Below are 23932 nucleotides of genomic sequence, written 5' to 3'. Positions count from 1 at the left end.
TAGGGAACGAACGTTCCAGTGCACTGAATGGATTTTGCGATTGAGACAGCCCTTAAAATGGCCGACTCCCTGATCAGTGCCCTGACTACTGAACAAGGGAGCTGATTGAGACACACGGATAATCAACCTAATCACCTCAACTATGACCAGCTGTTGACAATCAGCAATCAGGTATCCACCTGATTGGCATCAACAGAAACCTATATAGACTGGAAACCAACTCACCCTCATTCCTCGATAGTTTCAGCATCCCTCCACCTCCCCTTCTCCGCACGATTGCTTAAGTCACCTTACTAACCAGAACAGGGGGGATTGTTCTGGGTTCGGGCCTAAGGCTGAGCCCGGAACCCTCTCCCCGCCAGGAAGCGCTCCGGACTCAGTCCATTAACGAGCTCGGAGCCCTCTCCTCGAACAGCACGCCAAATACGCATATTAATAACTCTGTTCTGAATTATTTGTAAGTGTGAACTCGTGAAGACTACATCTTATAGAAACACCAGTGCATTTCAACCAAAGCAGGCTTTCATATGGTTGTCAAAAAAAAAAAACATAAAATTCTTGAGGTTTAGATATGTACAGAGCCCCTAAGGGGACATGGAGCAAAAATTAAATAAAGTTTAGTTTCACGTGCGAAACCAAACCTTGAAAAATAATTTTGCACATGAAGGTTTCGCATTAGCACATGAAAGTTTCACATGAGCACATGAAACTAAACTTTAGATTTTTTTTACTCCAATTTCACCTTAGGGGCTCGGTTGATATGCCTTATTCTTTGCCCAAAAACATAGCATTTGACTGTTCAAATTTTTGACTGTTCATTGTATTTTTACTGAAAAATAAAGTTATGATGGGACATATTGAGTGGTCTACTAATTAACAGTTGTGGCTGGTGACTGGTCTTCTGAGGGGCGCAAATTCAGTGTCATGTGTGTTGCTGGTGTTTTCAATATGTGTTTATTGAGTCATGTGAACTATGTGCATCACGTGTTTTGTCAAAACAAAACCGTTTATGATAAAAGAGATGCTCACGTCTCACAAAATACACGAAAGACACTCCCTTAACACTAAACTCTGATTACGCATGAGATTATGTGAGTATCTGGCAAACGTGAGCATCTATTTTTTATCATAAACCCTTTAGACGCCTCTGCAGCAGGCACTTATTTTGACATAACATGTGATGCACATAAGTTCACTCGACGCGGCAAACACATATTTTGAAATTACAAACCACACACATGAGGGGTGACGAACTTCACATTGTGCACCCTATAGTCAAGACCACTTAAACCGAGACCAAGTCATGCCCAAGACCAAGACAGGCCGAGACAAGACCAAGACTTTAAAGTGTGGAGACCAAGTCAAGACAAAGACCAAGACAGGCCGAGACCAAGTCAAGACCAAGACCAATGCAAGTCACTGCATTAAAACCCTTAACACTTGATAAAATGTGGAATATGCATATGATTAGGCACTTCTTGTCTGTGTGTGTGTGTGCGTGTGTGTGTGTGTGTGTTTGTATGCCATCAGTAAAGTTGATAAAATAATCAAAGGCATTGCAGATATGTGGGAATTTATCTTTGTCTATAAGCAAATATAAGTGAACAAACACTAAAGAGCTGAAATCAACTTAACCATTTAATCTTTCCATGGCTTGCCATCCACTTAACACAATGCAGGTTTTTATAGTAATAAGATTAGAAAAATTGTCTTTGGGAGAAACTTAAACAATGCTTAAACAATGCCAACATCATATGCCAAACCTGAATAAACTGCATAAAATTAATGATAAAATTCCGAATCCTCTTTGTCTGAGACCGAGACGAGACGGTCTCAGCGGTCAATTCCAAGATGAGACCAAGACCTTTAAAATGTGGTCTTGAGGTCGGTATAGTGCGCCCTCAAAAAAAGAAGTCACCGGCCGCCACTGCTAATTAATCTGTTCAAGATTAAATAAATTTCAGATTATTGCTACAAATAACAAACATGGCATCCAATGACAACTTTATTTCTATTTTTGTACACATGCATATTTTTCTCATCTAATATAAAAAACATGTATATAATACATCGGACCATATAAACAAACAATCCAATACATTAGTAATAAATACATTCTCTTAGAATTTATATTTCAAGCTTTGAATGTGCATCCATAACGTAAGAACTTCTTTAATACATTGTACACAAACAAATAACTGCAGTGTTATTTGTTTTTCCCTACATGACCTTAGTGACCATCAGACTGAAATGTAATTGTTGTGTCTGAAGGTAAACTTTGCTTGGACAGCACCTGAAAATGGCAAAGAAAAGCTCATAAGTACTATGCCATTTCGACACACTGTGTATGCTTTCAATGCTCATATGTTCTAAATATAAATTCTGTCAGTGTTTTTGAGCACACTGGATTATATATCCTTCAGACTAACACATATACTCAAAGCCTAATATATTAGCTAACATGATTTAACAATAAAAAATACTTCTGCAGTCACTGTAGGTTCATGTTAACTAATGCATTACTAATGTTACCAAATACAACCTTTTGTCTTGTTGTTTGATACAATAGGGGAATGCTTAGTCGGTGTCCACATATAATATTATTATACAGATACATCATGATCTTGAATGCATACATGTGGAACGGGGCGACATAACTTTTCATATGGGTCAACCACATACGATAATGTCAGCAAGTTTTACTTCCCTCTGTTTACTAACAATGACTTATTGACCTGCCATAATAGCTCTTCCTTATTTTTAATAGGTTAAGGTATCTGTTTGCCAAATAAAGTCAGTTAGATATTTATCACTTTTAAAAAACATAAATATCTTGCATCAATGCTGCAAATGAGTTTGTAGTTTTACTGGAAATCCTTCCAGCTTATTTTATGGTTTTATTATTATAGACTTTTGTATTTGTCTTTCAATTTTTTGCATGATTGTCCAGGTTTTAGAAACCTTACAGTATGTCAGTTTAAGTTATTTTATTAATATTATGGTAACACTTTATTTTAAAGGTCTACTGTAGACAATTTATATACTGACTACAAGTAATTTTGCAACATTTGGGATCTGTCAATCACTAATGTATTAATAGACTGTCTGCTTAATATCTTCTAATACTTTTTTGTGATGATCCCCAACAGACTTTCAAAAATTACAACTACGTGTCAACGTATTAACCCTAACCCCCTCCCTAACCCTACTGTATAACAGTCTACTAATACTCCAATGAGAGTTAGTTGACATATAGCTGCATATATGCATATAAGGGCACACGATGCAAAGCTCGTCAAAACATATGTAGCCCGCCATGTGTGTGGCTCAAAATATGCATTTGGCGCGTCATGTTAACCTATGTGCATCATGTGTCATTTCAAAATAGGTGCCTGCTGCAAACGCTTCGAAGGGGTTTGTGATAAAAGAGACGCTCACGTTTGCCAGATACTCGCTTAATCTCATGTTTAATCAGAATTTAGTGTTAAGTGAGTGTCTTGCGAGTATTTTGTGAATGTGAGCATCTATTTATCATAAAACCGTTTCGACGTATTTGCAGCAGGCACTTATTTTGACATGACCGTGATGCAAATGATTCACGTGACGCACCAAAATGACGAGAAACACACATGATACTCCGAACACATCTTTGGAATTTCCGCCCCTCGGAAGAGAAGTCACCGCCCGCCACTGCTTATATATATTTCAAAACTGGATTACACTGTAAAAAGTTGGATCAACTAAAAAAAAATCTTAAATTGGTAACGCCTAAAAAATTAGGAATAAACTTACATTTTATGTGTTACTAATTGAAGTAACTTTTTAAGATGAATTAACTTTTCACTTTTTACAGTGTAATCTGGACTATCAAAATAAAGTGTAACCAGTATTATTTTAATCAGAAAGTAACACATTTTTAGTTTAAAATGAACCAATTTTACATTTGACCGAAATAAAAATTTAATATTTAAATGCACTTTTTTAATTGACTGTCATCAAAAAGTCCAAAAATCTTTGTTTAACCCAAGTCTGCTTTGATAGTCAAAATTATACAAATAAAACATACACATGTGTCATCAGTGCTAACAGTTGTTAGGAATTTGTTGTTGTCATTAGGAATCAGATTATTCTTTGTATGTCAGACTGACTTGATCTTGGGATCATCTTGACTCAGCATTAGATGTTTTGGTTCCATGGAGGTGTTTATCCCCAGAGGATGAGGAAGTTCAGACACTATATTAATCTGTATGAACATCTTCATAAAAACACATCTGCCTGCTTCCACAGCTGACGCATCAACTCTTCAACACAGACTGTGAGTAACATAACTTGAACTCTTTAGCTTTTTATAGTTATTCAGTTTCAAATTGAGTTTTACCTGTGTGTTTTTAATCATTCTTCTAGCATTTCTTAACTAAGGTAAACAGAAACATTTAAAACCCTCATTACAAGGCAGCAACAATGTTTTTGCAGAGTAACTGCATTTGTAACTATTAACTGACATCATTTTTATGAAGGCTTGACACATTTGAAGGGATAGTATACCCAAAATTAAAATTCTGTCATAATTTTCTCACTTTCATCTTGTTACAAACTTTTATATTTTTTTTCTGTTCTGAAAAACACAAAAGAAAATGTTTTGAGGAATGTCTGTAACCAAACCAATCAGATGTCCCATTGACTTCCATAGTAAGAAAAAATAATACTATGGAAGTCAATGGGGCTTTTGATCGATTTGGTTACAGACATTCATCAAATTATTTTCTCTTGTGTTCATAATTTTATCAGGTTTGTAACAACATGAAAGTAAGTAAATGATGACAGATATTTCATTTTTGGGTGAACTATCTCTTTCATACATGAACTCCTTTACGGAAATTATCAATGGTTATTCATTTGCTATGGTTAAGACAAAAAACCTACCCAGTCTCACGAAATTATGTATCTATAGTCACGTAAATTTTTGATTTGTGAAATTTTTTTCGTGATATTGTCATGAATTTCTGCATTTTTTCGTGATCATATCAAAAATGTCTGTTTATGTGTCATTGTCACGTATTGGTTACTCAACTGCTTTTTCCTATTTTATAACCATTGTCGCTTCGGTTTAGGCATAGATTTGGTGTTTGAGTTAGGATTTTAAAAGTATTGGTTTATAAGAAATTTTTCAGATTTTTTAAATATTTTCTGATATTTAAACCATTGTCGCCTGGCGTTAGGGTTAGAGATGGGTTTAGGTAAGGATGTTATTTTATGTAAATCTAACCCTAAACCGAAGCGACAATGGTAAGAAAATAGGACAAAACAGTTGAGTAACAAAAACTTGACAATGACACATAAACAGAAATGAGTGATACAATCACAAAAAACGTGGAAATTCGTGAAAGTATCACGAAAAAGAATAAAAAAAAATATTTAACTATACACTGCAAAAAATGATTGTCAAGAAAACAGTTTCTTAGTAATTTTATCTTTATTTTCAAATATCTAAAAATTCTTAAAAATGAAGATGCTTTTTTTAATGAGCAAACACCCCAAGAAAATAAGTCTAGTTTTTAAACCAAAAATATTAAATTTAAGTGATTTTGTGCATAAAACAAGCAAAAAAAAATTAAAATAAAATAATAATAATCTGCCAATGGGGTAAGCAAAAAATCTTAAACATTTTTCTTAAAAACTAATTCAAGAAAAATTCAAGAAAAATTTGCTTACCTCATTGGCAGATTTTTTGCTTGTTTTATGCACAGAAAAAAAATTAAATTTGATATTTTTGGTCTAAAAACTAGACTTATTTCTTGGGTCATTTTGCTCATCAAGAAAAAGCATCTTAATTTAAGAATTTTTTAATGAAAACAAGACAAAAATTCTAAGAAATGTATTTTCTTGAAAATCATTTTTTTGCAGTGTTGGTACGTAGTTTCGTGAGACTGGGCTGAAAAAAAAACATGTAGTGTAAAAAAATTCTTTGCTGCCTTACATTTTTTTATTGAATCAACTGGAATTTACAAGTCATTTCAACTTCCAATTATTTATCTTGACTAGAGATGAGTTGTTATAGATGATTTTTATAATTTAGTTATAATCTGCCCTTTCTGACACTTATAATGTGACATTTTTGTACTTTTCAATTAAGCAAATCTCTGCCGCTGTATAAACACAACAACCTTTCCGATGTTAAAAAATGTTACTGCTTTTGTAATACGAAGGCTCTTGCTACTACTACTGGCAGTGCATTGCTCAGTTGAGAATGATATTTCATCAGTGTCTTATGATTCACACAGACCCAATCTCAAAATAGTTTAGCACTATATTACATCACTATCTTCCCATGGGGCAGGACAGAATGAAAGAGACAAAATCTTGTAGTTCACTCAAACACGCGCCACCTGCGACCAATACACATAATGCACGCTCATACTGTATTTCTTCTGCACCAGTTATGCCTCATAACTAAATAAAATACAGATCAGACATGTTTTAAATGTTTATGTCTATAATTATATATCTCATCTGTCCTTCAGGCTAACGTGAGGACAACTTGTGTACATCATGTCAGTTCCTGACCAGATTCCCCGTGGCCGGGTTTCCATTGACAAATCGAACTCTGAAGAGTTTATTCCTCCTGAGCTTGAACTGTTTGATCATATGGCACCAAGAGCACCTAGTAATGTTATATTTGAATTTATTTAGAGTAGGATATTTATGTGTGTGTGTGTGTGTGTGTGTGTGTGTGTACATATTCATACAAAATACTTTTTGAAAAACTTCATTTATAAATTTTGCTGTTTACTAGAGTAACTTTTTACACAAAGGTTAGCTGGTGTACTTTCTTATAAAGCAGTTAAGGTGAACCATTGGCTAATTATTTTTATAAGATTAAGCTAAAGACCCTTGGCACTTAAGATAATAAATGGATATATGGATAAATGTAACAAATTATTATTATTATTATTATTAAGACTTCATCAAAACCTTTCTCATCATCCTAAAACATCACGTCTTTGGCTTTTTGTTTTAGTGGCGCCATCTTTCTCAGTATTGGCTGTTGACATGCATGTGGCAGAAAACAAGACATTTCACAACACCAGCAAGTACAAAAACTCCAACTTGATTGTGCGCCGGAACACAGAGTTCTACATCATCATCAGATTTAACCGCCCATTCAATACACAGGAAGACACTGTGGAAATTGAATTTTCGATTGGTGAGCTTCTTTTTGAAAACTTAAATTATCATTCAAAAAGTGATTTTTTTAGGTTTGCAAAGAGCCCTGCTGAAAAAACAATAGAAACCATGGGAGAAATTCTGGTTATAATAGGAATTGTATTAGTTTTAGTAAAGAAAGTATAACAATCTTTGATATATATTTAATGTATATGTCAGGTTCAATTAGTGACATGTTACCTGTTGAATACAGTAACCTTATAGAGCACCATTAAAATCCTAGGAATAAAATCCATTACACACAAACGAGATTTGTAATGATTTTAATGGTAAACAGCTGCTGATGGTAATGGTGTTGTAATGGAAGCCATTTGAATTAAATTCATTTGAAATAAAATGCTTTAAACTATATTTAATTACATTTTATGCTATTGTCAAATCCCTTAGACGGCACTTTATCAATTCTGGGTTATTTTCAACCTGCTCGGTTGTAATTTAAACTATACTCGGTTATTTTAACCCACAATTTTGAATTGTTTTAACCTATTGTTGGGTCAAATGCACTGTAAAAAGTATAAGTTGGATTAACTTAAAAAAAAAATCAAATGGTAAGTGAAAAATTTAAGTTGAAAAAGCTTTTGTGTTACTAATAAAGTAATTTAATAAAAAAAAGTCACCTTAATTTTTCTCAGTTTATATGTCAATTTTAAGTTGACAAAACTTATTTTTTTAAGTATGGTGGAGAATAGACAGGAAAGTGTTGTGTGGAGATAGGGGAGCAAGATCAGCAAAGGACCTCAGAGACTAGAATCAAATCGGATCGGCGTGAGCAAATTGGTGCTATGTGTCAGTGCACTAACCACAGGGCTATTGGTGCCTTTTTCACTTTTTTCACTTTAAATTACTATTTTAAGTTGACAAAGCTAAATTTTTTAAGTGTTACCAATTTAAGTATTTTTTTTATAAATAATACTTTTAAGTAGACAAAAATAATTTTTTTAAGTGTTACCAATTTAAGTATTTGTAACATTTTTTCACCTTTCAATTTCTCACTTTAAATAATAATTTTAAATTGACAAAACATATTTTTAAGTGTTACCAATTTAAGTATTTGTAAAAAATTTTCACCTTAAATTTTCTCACTTTAAATAATAATTTAAAATTGACAAAACATATTTTTTTAAGTGTTACCAATTTAAGTATTTGTAACATTTTTTCACCTTAAATTTTCTCACTTTAAATAATAATTTAAAATTGACAAAACTTATTTTTTAAGTGTTACCAATTTAAGTATTTGTAACATTTTTTCACCTTAAATTTTCTCACTTTAAAGTATAATTTAAAATTGACAAAACATATTTTTAAGTGTTACCAATTTAAGTAGGCTATTTGTAACATTTTTTCACCTTAAATTTTCTCATTTTAAATAATAATTTTAAATTGACAAAACATATTTTTAAGTGTTACCAATTTAAGTATTTGTAACTTTTTTCACCTTAAATTTTCTCACTTTAAATAATAATTTAAAATGGACAAAACATATTTTTTTAAAAGTTACCAATTTAATTATTTGTAAAAAAATTTCACCTTAAATTTTCTCACTTTAAATAATAATTTTAAATTGACAAAACTTATTTTTAAGGGTTACTAATTTAAGTATTTGTAAAAATTGTTCACCTTTAAATTTCTCACTTTAAATAATAATTTTAAATTGACAAAACTTATTTTTTTTAGTGTTACCAATTTAGGTTTTTGTAAAAATTTTTTCACCCTAAATTTTCTCACTTTAAATAAAAAAATTTAAATTGACAAAACTTATTTTTAAATGTTACCAATTTAAGTAATTTTTAAGTTTTTTCACCTTATTCTTCTCAATTTAAATGACAATTTTAAGTTGACAAAATTTTTTTTTAAGTGTTACTAATTTAATTAATTTTTAAGTAGATTCAACTTTCACTTTTTACAGTGTATGAACGTTTTCTGGGTTAATATCTGTTCTGCTCATCTTACAGGCAACTCACCTGACGTAAACAAGGGCACCTACATCATTGTGTCCTTTGGAAAGGTGACAAGTGACGTCAGCTGGAAGTGTCGTGTGGTGAACACACAAGACAATGATGTGGCAGTGGGCATCACACCAGACTCCAACTGCATCGTGGGCCGTTTCCAAACTTTTGTGGGTGTGTTGAGTAACTTTGGAAAACAGCGCACACAGAGGAACCCCAACACTGATTTTTATGTGCTGTTTAATCCTTGGGACCCTGGTGAGTACAAACTAAATCTATCTATAAATCTTATAATCTTACAGTATGAACAAGTTTATATATAGATGTAGTCTATTAAAACCACATTACTTTTTTGGTAAATCACACATTCTGCCTGTTTATAGTATTTTGCTCTCCATTCTTTGTTAAATGTGACATTCAGAGGTTATCTTCCTCTTTTGTTGCTGTGCTGGTGTTTTTCACTCATTCATGTCAGGACAGCAGCAGTATTTGAATTAAACTGCACTGCAGACTCGCATCATCTTATGGATATATTTTGATCATATTTCATCAAAGACTCATTTTGGACCAAAATCGTAACTCAAACACAATGATACAGTATTTCATACATTTATAAATTGCTTCGCGAGCAGGATGACAGCTCCCAGGAGGCCACATGTACGTGTCCCACTTCTGATTTATATTGTTGGTGTCGCCACACAGCGGATCAGGTGTACATGCCCAGAGACAGTGACAGACAGGAATATGTTCTGAATGATGTGGGGGTCATCTTCAACGGAGAATTTAACAATATAACATCCCGTTCATGGAACTACGGGCAGGTCAGCAGAATTCTCTATGTCTGGGGTTCTCAAACTTTTTGCAGCCAGGGACCTCTTAGAGGGGAGCAACATTTCGAAGGACCCCCTTAAAATTCGAACATTTCCTAAGCATATTCTCAAAGCATATTTTAAACTTGTTTCATAGTGATAAACAAAACACAATCTCCTGAATCAAGTTAATTTAGGGTTCTTTAATTACATTTGGACTCGACAGTCATACTTTTTATCGTAGCTTTCATCAAATTAACAGTAGCAAGTCTGATATGGTTTTTAGATGGTCGCCATATGTAAACATCATCTTTTTAATGATACAACACAATTATATAATTTATAACAAATTATTTCACGGACCCCTGGCTAAGAATTGAGGACCAGCAGGGGTCCCACTTTGAGAACCCCTGCTTTATACTATTAATGGATCTCTTTACATCAAATACATACAAATGTTTTTCTACTAACTAAATGTCTAACCTAATGGGCCTCTACAAGCTAAAATCTGACTACATTCAGCATATATGTGCTTTCTTGTAGTTTGAACAAGGAGTTCTGGATGCCTGCCTTACGGTTATGGATGCTGGCAAAGTACCGCTGATATATCGCGGAAATGCCACTGAAGTCGTCCGGCAAGGCTCAGCTCTGGTATGCTGTTGACATACTTCCAGGAATACTTCTTAAGATACTTTTTACAAACTATTTGTTATTATTTGAAAACAGATAAACTCTAATGACGATGATGGTGTTCTGGTTGGAAACTGGAGTACTGATTACTCCACCGGCACGGCACCCACTGCCTGGACTGGAAGTCCTGAAATCCTGCTGAAATATGCCAGAGGAAATTGCGTGCCTGTTTGCTTTGCTCAGTGCTGGGTGTATGCCGGTGTGCTGAACACATGTGAGTATAGCAACGAACAATTATTTTTTAAAGGTTTTCAGAATCATGAAGAAGATATAATTGTAACTGCACAGTGGTTTTGTTTAAGTGAAGGTTTGAAAGAGTCACACTATGACACTTTGAGATATATATTTGACCCTGCACCACAAAACCTGAAGTCTGAAGTAGAACGGATATATTTGTAGCAAAAGCCGAAATTATCTATTTTCCTTTCATACTGAAAATCATTAAGTTATTATGTAAATATCATGTTCCATAAAGATATTTTGTACATTTCCCATACAGTACCTATACACTCACATAAAGGATAATTAAGAACACGTGTTCAATTTCTCATTAATGCAATTATCTAATCAACCAATCATATGGCAGTTGCTTCAATGGATTTAGGGGTGTGGTCCTGGTCAAGACAATCTCCTGAACTCCAATCTGAATGTCAGAATGGGAAAGAAAGGTGTGGGCGTAAATGCCTTGTTGATGCTAGAGGTCAGAGGAGAATGTGCCGACTGATTCAACTTTGACTGAAATAACCACTCGTTACAACCGAGGTATGCAGCAAAGCATTTGTGAAGCCACAACACGCACAACCTTGAGGCAGATGGGCTACAACAGCAGAAAACCCCACCAATCATCTCCACTACAAATAGGAAAAAGAGGCTACAATTTGCACAAGCTCAACAAAATTGGACAGTTGAAGACTGTAAAAATGTTACCTGGTCTGAGTCGTCTCCAACATGATCTCACAAAGTTCCGTGGGATAGTCACGGAATTTTGTGCTCATTTTTCCGTGGCATTCTCACGGATCTCCGCATTTTTCCTTGGCCCTGCTACGGACTGTCTTTTCCGTGGCATTCTCACGGATTGGTTACTCAACTGCTTTTTCCTATTTTCAAACCATTTTCGCTTCGGTTTAGGGTTAGATTTGGTGTTTGCGTTAGTATGTCACTTTAAATATTGGTTTATACTATTTTTCTGATTTATTCTTTTATATTTTCTAAACTTTAAACAATTGTCGCCTGGCGTTGGGGTTAGAGTTGAGTTTGGGTAGGGATGTCATTTCATGTAAATCTAACCCTAAACCGAAGCGAAAATGGTAAGAAAATAGGACAAAACAGTTGAGTAACCAATCTGTGAGAATGCCACGGAAAAGACAGTCCGTAGCAGGGCCACGGAAAAATGCGGAGATCCGTGAGAATGCCACGGAAAAATGAGCACAAAATTCCGTGACTATGCCACGGAAATTCGTGAGATCAGGTTGGTCGCCTCGATTTCTGTTGAGACATTCAGATGGTAGAGCCAGAATTTGGCGTAAACAGAATGAGAACATGTATCCATCATGCCTTGTTACCACTGTGCAGGCTGCTGGTGGTGGTGTAATGGTGTGGGGGATGTTTTCTTGGCACACTTTAGACCCCTTAGTGTTAAATGGGCATCGTTTAAATGCCACGACCTACCTGAGCATTGTTTCTGACCATGTCCAATAGGGCTGAACAATGTGAGGAAAAGTTGCGATGTGCGATGACATTGTTTAATAAGGCTGTCTGTTGCGATGTATTCATTGCGTGAGTTCATATCGCGATGACGATGAAAATTCGATGTATCGTTCAGCCCTAATGTCCAACCCTTTATGGCCACCATGAACCCATCCTCTGATGGCTACTTCCAGCAGGATAATATATATTTGTTGAATCAATGCCACGTAGAATTAAGGCAGTTCTGAAGGCGAAAGGGGGTCAAACACATTGTAAGTATGGTGTTCCTAATAATCCTTAAGGGTTTAGTGTATAAAAACTATATTTGTGAGTAAATGCATTTGGTAAGGACTTCATTTGGACAACTTTAGATTTTCTCAATATTTAAATTTTTGCACCCTCAAATTCCAGATTTTCAAATAGTTATATCTCGGCCAAATATTCTCCTATTTTAACAAACCATACAGCAATGGAAAGCTTATTTATTTAAATTTTCAGATTATGTATATATCTCAAAAAATAATACGCTGAATTTACAGAAAAATATTTTATATATATTTTTGATAAATGTAATTTTGTTTTTTGTAAATTCGGCGTATAATTTTTTTATAGCGTGGTTTTGTGGTCCAGGGTCACATATTCTAAATGGTGTAAAACTTTTTAAGTTTTGTAAGTGGATCAATATGAATCAAAACTGGTATTATAGAAAACTTTAAGGGACAATTTGTGGCAAACTTTACATTCATTTTTCAATCTTAAACCCAGTTTTGCGCTGTCTTGGGATACCTGCGAGAGTCATCACAAACTACTGCTCCGCTCACGACAACGGGGGCAACTTGAAGACAGACATTGTGCTGGACGAAACTGGCGCACTGGACAGAAGGAATACAAGAGATTCAGTCTGGTGAGAACGCTTGGAAAACAAGTTTGATAGTGTGCTTGATCATCAAAGTCATTGCTTTAGTTTTGTTTTATTGGTACAATTGACTTTTATCTTAATTCGCATTTGTTTTTAAACAGTTTTATCGGACGTCTTTAAATAGTTATGCGACAATGATGCTGTGTTTTTACAGGAACTATCACTGCTGGAATGAGGTGTACATGAAGAGACCTGATCTGCCCTCACAATACTCTGGATGGCAGGTTGCTGACAGCACCCCACAGGAGACCAGTAGTGGTATGATCATCTATTGTCATAAGGGCCCAAAGATTAAACTTTTTTTAATTGGGTTAATGAGAATATAACAATAAGACTCAATATATTAATATAAATTTACTACTTAAAGCCGAGTGGCCATGATTTTACTCTCTGTAACAAATTTTGAGTTTTTTTTAAAGATTCCTACAATCCTAAATATTCCCAAAGAGACTTCAAACTTTTTTGATCATGTTCCTGCCTAAGTTAAATCTGTATTTTGAAGTGAATCAGATAGGTTGCTAAACCATTAAGTATGCATAAATAAATAGTCCTACTACTCATTGAAAGATTGACTTGATTAATAATTTATGCATTTTAGCGGGTTTGTAGTTTTGTTACAGTTTCTAACCCCAACCCAGCAGCTCTTTTTGAACGAAATCTGGCATCCCTGTTACAATCTCTGTTGCTAGCAATGTTTCCAAAGAGCCACATTTAGACTCTCCATCTGTTTGGAGATTTGAGAAATGTCTAAGGGTTTGTCTGTTTTACCATCTCTGGTCCATTAACATATGCTCTGACCTCATGTTTTGCAAGTGTTTAATCCATTTTTTGTCATATACTACAAGGAATCTTGTGATAATAGATAATTAAGCATTGGTACCTTGGTACACTCTCAGGAAAAAAGTACAAAAGTTATCACTGGGACGATACCTTTAAAAAGGTCCTATAATTTACCATTTTGGTACAGATACAGCGGGGAAAATAAGGGGTTTCTCTCTCAATACTGACAGATTTCAGGTGATCTCCTGGCTTTCTGTGCCATTTTGCATGTGTTCAATACTTTTTCCCTGTGTCATATCACTTTATTTATTATGACTCAACTTGTATACTTAAACGTTCTAATTTCTTTATATGAATTCAATATTTGGCTTGATGGCTTCATCTGGTGGAAATTTTGTGTCAATAGCCCAGTTAGAAATCCCCTTAACTGATAAAAATGCTGATGTGTCAAATACTTATTTTCCCCCCTATATGTACTGTATCTTTGAGGGACCATGTATCTCTAAGTACCAATGTGAACTTCTGATATACCAATATACACCCTTTAGGTACAAAAGTGTACTTTTCAAAAAGGTACCACTCCAGGGACAACTTTTGTACCTTTTTTCTAAAAGTGTACAGCAAAGGATAAACCATGACATACGTAGTATTATGATGTCACCATATCCCAAAAACATGGATGCTGATGCCTTTGAACTGCTTGCATCGCTTTTCGTATAATTAGCATTAACCGGCTTCTGAACATTGGCTTCTGAACAACTAAAGCATTCATCCATGCTTCCTAAAATTACGTTATCTGCTTTCTGTGTCGTTTAGGTCTTTATCGATGCGGTCCAACATCGGTCAATGCTATAAAAGCAGGTGAGCTCAGCTACCCATTTGATGCAAGGTTTGTGTTTGCAGAGGTAAGCAAACCACATTTACAGTATTTAAACATTCAATTCAATTTGATTTATATAGTGCTTTTCACAATTGTTTAATTGTTTCAGAGCAGCTTTACATCAATAGAGACAGGAAAAAACACATGGACAACATAAGCATCAAAATACAGCGGCTAAGATTAAACCCTACTAGCGAGCGAAGTAATAATGTAATGTATAGAAGAGGGTGCTAAGTTAAGCCAATGTCAGCTGACTCCCCAGGGGTTGAAAAAAACCCCTAGGAGAAAAAACTCCGGACTTTTTTAGTCAGGTAGGGAAAAGTCCTAGGAGAGCCAGACATAGCTGATTCTATAAAATATATATTATGTAATAGGTATGATTATATAAAATTTTATGGGAATTAAACACTTAAAATAATTGGTCAGACATCGGCTGGGCATCACTTTAAAGAAAGGCCAGTAGATCAGATGTGTGATGACCCTGACGGCGGCCGGAACTGGGTCTGTTAGTCTCATTGTCCTCGGGATAGAGGACGAGACACGGAAAGACAAACAAGTCATTTTAACGTAGGGCCCATTCGCATGTACTGCAAGTGTCATACAGTCTTGTGGTTTAATATCCGTTCGGTTTCAGACAGGCTGACTATCTGTTAGTGATGGCGATGAGACCGCCTATGCCAAGTCCGAGTCAAGACCGAGTCTTTAAAGGGTCGAGGCCGAGTCGAGACCGAGTCCTTTGGTTTTCAAATACAGTTGAGTCCGAGTCAAGACCAAGTCTTTTGAAAGAACAAGTCCAAGACGAGTCCGAGAAAGCAGAAATTAGTAGTGATGGGGACGTGATGGCCTATGCAGAGTCCGAGTAAAGGCAGAGTCTTTGAAGGGTCGAGACCGATTCGAGACCGAGTCCGTTGGTTTTCAAATACAGTCGAGTCCGAGTCAAGAATGATACCGCCTGTGCCGAGTCTGAGTAAAGGCCGAGTCTTTGAAGGGTCAAGACCGAGTCGAGACCGAGTAGAGACCGAGTCGAGACCAAGTCGAGACCGAGTCGAGACCGAGTCCATTGGTTTTCAAATACAGTCGAGTCCGAGTCAAGAATGAGTCTTTGAAGGAACAAATCTGAGACGAGTCCGAGAAAGCAGAAATTGGTAGTGATGGGGACGTGATGGCCTATGCAGAGTCCGAGTAAAGGCCGAGTCTTTGAAGGGTCGAGACCGAGTCAAGACCGAGTCCGTTGGTTTTCAAATACAGTCGAGTCCGAGTCAAGAATGATACCGCCTGTGCCGAGTCTGAGTAAAGGCCGAGTCTTTGAAGGGTCAAGACCGAGTCGAGACCGAGTAGAGACCGAGTGGAGACCGAGTCCATTGGTTTTCAAATACAGTCAAGTCCGAGTCAAGAATGAGTCTTTGAAGGAACAAATCCGAGACGAGTCCGAGAAAGCAGAAATTGGTAGTGATGGGGATGAGATCGCATATGCCGAGTCCAAGTAAAGATAGAGTCTTTGAAGGGTTGAGACCGAGTCTAGACCGAGTCCGTTGGTTTTCAAATACAGTCCAGTCCGAGTCAAGACAGAGTCTTTAAAGGAACAAGTCTGAGATGAGTCCAAGAAAGCAGAAATGGGTAGTGATGGGGACAAGACCGCCTATGTCGAGTCCGAGTAAAGACAGAGTCTTTGAATGGTCGAGACTGAGTCCATTGGTTTTCAAATACAGCTGAGTCTGAGTCAAGACCGAGTCTTTGAAGGCACAAGTCCAATACGAGTCTGAGAAAGCAGAAATCGGTAGTGATGGGGACGAGACCGGTCCTCGAGTACTACATCACTACTATCTCTATATGCTAACTGCATATTCCACTGATTCTTTAAAAAAATGTCTTCTACTGTTTTCAGCTGAACAGTGATGTGATCTACCATCAGTGTGATAAGTATGGAAACATGAAGACCCTCCAGGTGGACACTGAGTATGTGGGAAAACTCGTCGTGACCAAAAGTGTTAACGGTAACGGATACGAGGATATCACTTCTAACTATAAGTATCCAGAGGGTAAGTGAATCTGGATTTATTCACTTAGCTCGCATAATTGTCTATTTTAGCTTTCCTACTATGGAAGTGAATGGGGCCCATGATTGGTTTGGTTACAAACATTCCTCAAAATATCTTTCTTTGTGTTTATCAGAACAAAGACATTTATACAGGTTTGTAACAACATGAGAGTGAGAAACTGATGAAGAATTTTAATTTTTGGGTGAAGTATCCCTTAAGGAGCTAAGTGAGGACAAAATCATACCAGGAGTATACAATAAGCTCAAATACCTTGAGCTAGCAAATAGGACAATTATGACGCCTTAATCAAAATACTTGAACATTCAGGCCACATTTAGACTACATTGTTCAAGTGATCCAAATATAATTCCACCCCTAAACCTAGCATCATTGGGACAAAAGCAGATCATGCCAAATCGTACAAATCAGATCGTGCAAATTCATGCGAACTGAGGTGAGATTCTTTTGTGAACTGTCCAGATATCTGACCGCTAAGAGAAACCATGAAAACAGAAAATTCTTCAAATCTTCTTTTGAATTGATTGCAGTGATAATTTGGTGACTTTCCATAACTTTCATTTGTTTGATGAACTCAATATCTCTCCATATCTGTGTCTCAAACAACATTGGTTTGTTAATGAAAGCAGTCAAAATGTACTATCACACGTTTCCACACTGTTCCCATTTCCTCTGTATCTTCCTATTGTTCCTGACTCCAGGAAGCGAACAGGACAAGCAGACCATGCAGACGGCAGCGAGCCGTGGTGTTCCTTCCAGGGGTTATGTGCCACCTGCTGCAGCTAATGTGAGCATTGAGCTCCAGGTTGATACCATCAAAATGGGTGATGACTTTAGGCTGACCATGAACATTAAGAACCAGGGTGGTCAACGCTGTACCGTCAATACCACCATTACTGGCAGTGTGGTGTTTTACACAGGGGTCACCGGCACCAAGATCAAATCTGAAAACAGAACTGCTGTTTTGGAGGCCTGGAATAGTAAGATGATGATAACAATCATTTTTGTTTAAACATTTATTTTCTGAATTCTTAACGTTTTTACTCAATCCAATCAAAATTTACAGCTCAGACAATGATGATTGACGTCCGAGCTGTGGAGTACATGTCCTACCTGGTGGAGCAATCCAATCTGCAATTTGTTGTGTCTGGGCAGGTTGCAGAAACTGGCGCGTCCCTCTCCGTAATGAGAGTTGTCACTCTTCGCCCTCCTGAGCTGACTATACGGGTATAAGTCCCCGTATAACTTGTTAAAACCACCGATTTTATATTTTACTTACGCGCTTGTTATTATATGTGCATAATTACACATGCTAAATTTAATCTACAGGTGAGTGGATATCCACGTGTTGGCAATGTTTTCACCGTCACTTTGGAATTCCGGAATCCCTACAGTTTTGCCCTGAGCAACGTTCAACTCCGCCTTGATTCACCTGGTCTGATACAGACCATAATCAAAACCTACAAGTATGCTGGTCTAAGAGAAATAAACTACCTTACATTTAGTATAGGGCTGTCACAATGATGAAATAATCGTCTCATCGCAATTGTTTGACCTCATCGAGATGATTTCAGATTACTGCAATGATTGCACATCTCTCTAAAAAACACAAGGGGGTGCTGCTGCGCCTGTATAAATGAGACAGGGTCAGACAACATGATACATTGCAAAGCCATTCAATACAGTAGAAATGCTGCAAAACTTTGATTAAAGAAATGCTGCAAAACTTTGATAAGCAGTATGAACTGCCAGGTAAAACATACATTTCCAAAACAGCAATTCCAAATTTAGGGAAATGAAAAATGCTCATTTTAATTTTCAGTTATTTTTTAGAGACTTTATTGTGTTTATTTCTTATTAAGAATTTCAGTTTTTAAAAGTTATATTCATTAAATAATTGCTTTTAAATATGTGTTGTGTATTATTATTTACTGCCAAGTAAACCTGGCAAAATATTTGATAAAAAAATGAAACAATAAATTATTTCATGAACAAACAAAAAAGGCATTTGGCATTTAATTCTCAAACCTTTTTTTGTTTGTTCATGAAATTATTTATCATTTCATTTTTTATTAAATATTTTGCCAGGTTTACCTGGCAGTAAATATTAATACACAACAATACATCAATAAAACAGACAATAAATCGGCATAATCGTCACAATTTATTAGGCAATTAACGGTCAGCAAAATTTCATAACCGTGACAGCCCTAATTTAGTATATATACATAGATATTAATTATAAGCAGATGAAATGAAGCAGTAAATGTAAGCGGATAGATGAATATATGCACAATATGTTAGTAACACTTTATAATGTTAACAATGATAAATGCAATAGCTAACATGAACTAGCATTTATTCATTCATTCAGAATGTTTGTTCATGCCAATGCCATCTCAAGGCAATTTGTAATATTTTACAAGGTGGCTAATTCGTATTAATTGGTACAACCTCATTGGTCAATTTTTGCTGTTAGGGAGTTAGGGATGAGGTTATTTTTTATGATAATTGTACTTTTTTTAATTTGCCAACTTGTAAAATATGTACAAATTCTTGTGAAATCAGGCTGTTTAAGACAACAATACAACTGTTCATGTTAAAACTTTATATAAATGTATTAATAAATGCTTAAGTTAACATGAACTATCAATAAATGCTTATTGTTTACTGTTAGTTCATGTTAGCTAATGCATTAACTAATGGCACAATACAATACCAGATGTTTAACACTATTAAGAGGTTTCCCGGACAGGGTTTATAGTCTCTGACTAAAGTGCATGTTTGAGCTGCCTTAATTTAAAAACATATAGTCCTAAAATATCTTTACATACATCAGTACCATTGTTTTGTTTAAAGATGCACACCAGTAATGTTTTTTTGTAAAAACTACTTAAATATAGTCCTGAATTAACCTAAACCCTTTCCAGGAGACCACCCCTTATGTATATAGATGAACTAAGCTATAGTCTGAATACATCTTTGCTGGAGAAGTTGCATGCCCTCAATATGAAAAATAATACACCTCTGTTTGATCTATATTCGTAATTATCATTTACTTTATATTCAAAGTTGTATTATATTCCCCATTTAGATAACTAACTGTGTGCGTGTTTCTGCTTGCAGCAAAATTTTACCTGGTGACTTTGTGCAAGATATAGAGTCGATCACCCCTATGTATTCTGGTAAGAAGGTGCTGATAGCATGTCTGGACTGTGCTGAACTGAGACAGGTCACCAATCAGCTGGAAATCAACGTAATGTAAGACGACTGACCGCTAAAAGAGACAAAGAGAGAACAAGAGAACAGAAATGAAAAAAAGAATACTTACCATTTATTATGCTTTGCTTGCTTCACTTATGTTTATTTGAAATACAGATTTAAATGTCTTTTGTAAAAACTCCTGACCTCAGCAGGGTTAAGAAAGAAAGGCCTGAGAAGTTACATTAGCAAGAAGTGAGAAATGTCTAGTAGATGTCCACTGGAATAACATGAATTTGTGGAATCTTGTGGCATTACATTTGTTGTTGTTGCTTAGGTGAGGATCAGGAAGTCTTTTAAACTAACATATAGTAATAATCATAACATTATGTTGATTTTCTCTGCTATAATGCCAAGTTTTACTCATGCAAATTAACAATAAAGGTTTAACAAAAAAGCACAATCATGGACGTTTTCAGTTTTACTTCAACACATACCTTACATTTTAAAGGTGCACTGTGTAATTTTTAGAAGCATCTCTTGACTTGAATAATATACAAAACAATATTATCAGGGGTGTATAAAGATCTTTCATAATAAACCGTTATGTGATTATTACCTTGAAATGAGACCTTTTTATCTACATACACTGAAGGTCCCCTTACATGGAAGTCAACATTTTGTGCCACCATGTTTCTGCAATAGCCCACGATGTCTCCCACGATGACATGTTTGTCCGGTGGCGGCTACCGTAACTTCTCTATGTGTTTCAAAAGCAAGAGTTAAAGGAATAGTCTACTCATTTTCAATATTAAAATATGTTATTACCTTAACTAAGAATTGTTGATACATCCCTCTATCATCTGTGTGCGTGCACGTAAGCGCTGGAGCGCGCTGCGACGCTTCGATAGCATTTAGCTTAGCCCCATTCATTCAATTGTACCATTTAGAGATAAAGTTAGAAGTGACCAAACACATCAACGTTTTTTCCTATTTAAGACGAGTATTTATACGAGCAGGTTTGGTGGTACAAAATAAAACGTAGCGCTTTTCTAAGCGGATTTAAAAGAGGAGCTATATTTTATGGCGTAATAGCACTTTTGAGAGTACTTGGACTCGGCGCAGTAACACCCTCCCTCTCCCATTATGAGAGTGAGAAGGGGAGCGGACTTTTCAGGCGAGTCTAAGTACTCCCAAAAGTGCTATTACGCCATAAAATATAGTTCCTCCAATATATTCGATTTTCAGATCAGCTGGCTTTTACAGACATCAGACTCATCCCCAGTAGTGATGAAATGCATAGCCTACATTATAATGAACTTCAAGTCGCTTAGGAATAAAGCATTTGCCAAATGCATAAAATGTTAAAGATCAATTTATGTTCATAAATTTTATTAAATGTGAAATTAATGTAAAACATTGCACATTGTAAACATATCAACTGATGCTCTGCTGTATTTTCTGTATATTTCTTGTCCACATCACCTAACCGATTTTTGCGTCAACAGTGTTTTCCTGCTTTTCCTCAGGCAACCTCATTCCGTTCACTCCATCCATATTAATGAGACATGCCATGGTTTAGACAGCCCACTTTACTGCATCAATGCTGCTGGAAACCCCCCTCTCTCTTTCAGTCTTTCCTCAAGCCCTCCCCTTACCCACCTGAATGAGTCACCACGGAAATCCTCTCTAGCTAGCTACTGTATAATTGGTGGGTAGGATTGGGACAAACAACATTTAAAGGGATTCCCTGATGCACCAGCATCTTTTTCTTGCTGTTCGTTTGAAATCACTGTCTATGTTTAATACGTGCTGACACACCACTTAATTTGAGATTTTAAGATTTCTCCAAGACTTCGGGGCTAAATATAGCTTCTGATTTATCAAAATGATCACACACCCAGATTATTATGGTGTTGTTGCTTTCTTCCGCCGAGAGATGGCGACAACACCCGGGGAAAAAATGCCTAAGTCAAAACTCGTAATTAAATTCAACATATTGCAGCCCCATACAACACGCGGGCTTTCCTCAATATTGCAGTTATACGAACACGTCAAAGATTTTTACTATGGTTAATACTTTTATGCAGTAAAATTCCTATATATATACAACAATGTACACATGCAGTATTCCACATATTACGTACGCAGTTTTTACTAAAATAGTATTATTTCATATGGACTCAATCGCTATTCTTAAGCTTGAAACGATTTTTTAAATTGTATGTATTTGTGTGAACGGTCAGTAAAACTAAATACTGAATTTGCTAATATTTGTGTATTATAATACGAAGACTACACACGGAAAAATAAGCCTATATCTGAAGTTTTTTACTTCCATAATTGTGTCATCGTTTACTCACTCTCGTGTTGTTACAAGCCTGCATTTCTTTGTTCTGATGAACACGAAAGAAGATATTTTGAAAAATGTTTTTAACCAAACCCTTGTGAGCCCCATTCACGTCTATTGTATTATTTTCTCCTACTATGGAAGTGAAGGGGGTTCACGAACGGTTGGGTTACAAACATTCCTCAAAATATCTTCCTTGTTAAATTATGACAGAATTTTCATTTTAGGGGAAACTATCCCTTTAATAACTTAAAACCTTAAATACGTGAATTATTCCGTCAGTGACCAAAAATGTCGATTAGTGAGGAGTCCTAGGGGCATCAGTCTCTTGGGTTTCAGTATCTGGACTCTAAATGAACAGTCGATGGATCTAATTACTCAAAACACGCTTTCTCCTCATTGATCGGATTCTCCTTCAGCCAGTATGTCCTATGTAACTTTTTAGTATTCTCCTCCTGAAGTCTCTGACAAAAATGGTGCGTGCATTAATACTCAGCACCCATTGGTTGGCTACAAGTTCTGCTGACGTCAGCAGGGTAAGAAGTTTTTTCATTGACACATCACTACCTTTCTTCTTAAGGCAACCTTATTTCAACCGATATGACATGACTCGTCATCCAGTAGTTTTCCAGAGGTAGTTTAAATTATTTTCCAGAATATTAGATTTATTCTGCAAATTTTACAAAATAATAGTAAAGGCATATAATTCGCCTATTTGTTTTACTTCTTCAACTGTATTATTTGTAATTGTATAATTTCTTAAAATCTTCCTGTTATAGCATCTTCCCTGGTTATAGGCTACAGACGCCTGTTTTCCAATAACCATTATCTCTGTTCACTTCTTAAACCCAGGTCAAGAAGTTTGTTTAATGGTATTGTGAAGATATTGTTTTGGGCATAAACAGGTAGAAAACATGTAACTCCTATACGCACAGTTCTCTTTACTTTGCATAATTTAAGTCACCTTGTAAAGGCCCTTGCGGGTTAATGCTGCAGTAAGTCTCAATATAAAATATAGGTACTTAAAATATGGGTAGGCCTACGTCAATCCATTATTTATTTCACAAATCCATATTTTACTGCTCCATACAATCGTGATGCTGACGTCAGAGACTACCAGACTCATTCTAACCACATTCATGCATCCTCAGTGTACCAAATTTCACCAACATAATTTTAATTTCACTTTTAGCAATTTAATGCAACCGAATTGTGCAATTTCAATCAAATTCACGCAACCTCAGACCTCATGCGATGAAATCTGTGTCCATATATGGGTCACACTGGTACACGTGTAAACTTCTTTGCATTAGGGTGAATAGGTGAGACCACCGGAGAGCACATATGCGGACATCTCCGCAATCCCTGAAATGCCAGTACACTGTGAAAA

The 23932-nt window shown here is 35.8% G+C and overlaps 1 protein-coding gene across 1 annotated transcript; it reads left to right on the top strand.

Annotated features, from left to right (window-relative positions):
- Positions 1-4219: 4219 nt before the first annotated feature.
- LOC129426313 (coagulation factor XIII A chain) lies at positions 4220-20649 on the top strand. The gene is made up of 15 exons (XM_055182566.2): positions 4220-4315; positions 6522-6664; positions 7019-7204; positions 9177-9428; positions 9873-9991; positions 10523-10630; positions 10706-10883; positions 13121-13259; positions 13429-13532; positions 14871-14959; positions 16820-16973; positions 17693-17971; positions 18058-18218; positions 18321-18457; positions 20118-20649. The coding sequence occupies exons 2-15, from the start codon at positions 6550-6552 to the stop codon at positions 20254-20256; spliced, it is 2160 nt and encodes a 719-aa protein (XP_055038541.2). The 5' UTR covers positions 4220-4315; positions 6522-6549; the 3' UTR covers positions 20257-20649.
- Positions 20650-23932: the final 3283 nt, after the last annotated feature.

Source organism: Misgurnus anguillicaudatus, chromosome 25 (genome assembly GCF_027580225.2).
Source record: "Misgurnus anguillicaudatus chromosome 25, ASM2758022v2, whole genome shotgun sequence".
NCBI lineage: Eukaryota > Metazoa > Chordata > Actinopteri > Cypriniformes > Cobitidae > Misgurnus > Misgurnus anguillicaudatus.
Note: the sequence above shows the minus strand (reverse complement) of the source record. Positions and strands in the feature narration are given on the sequence as shown.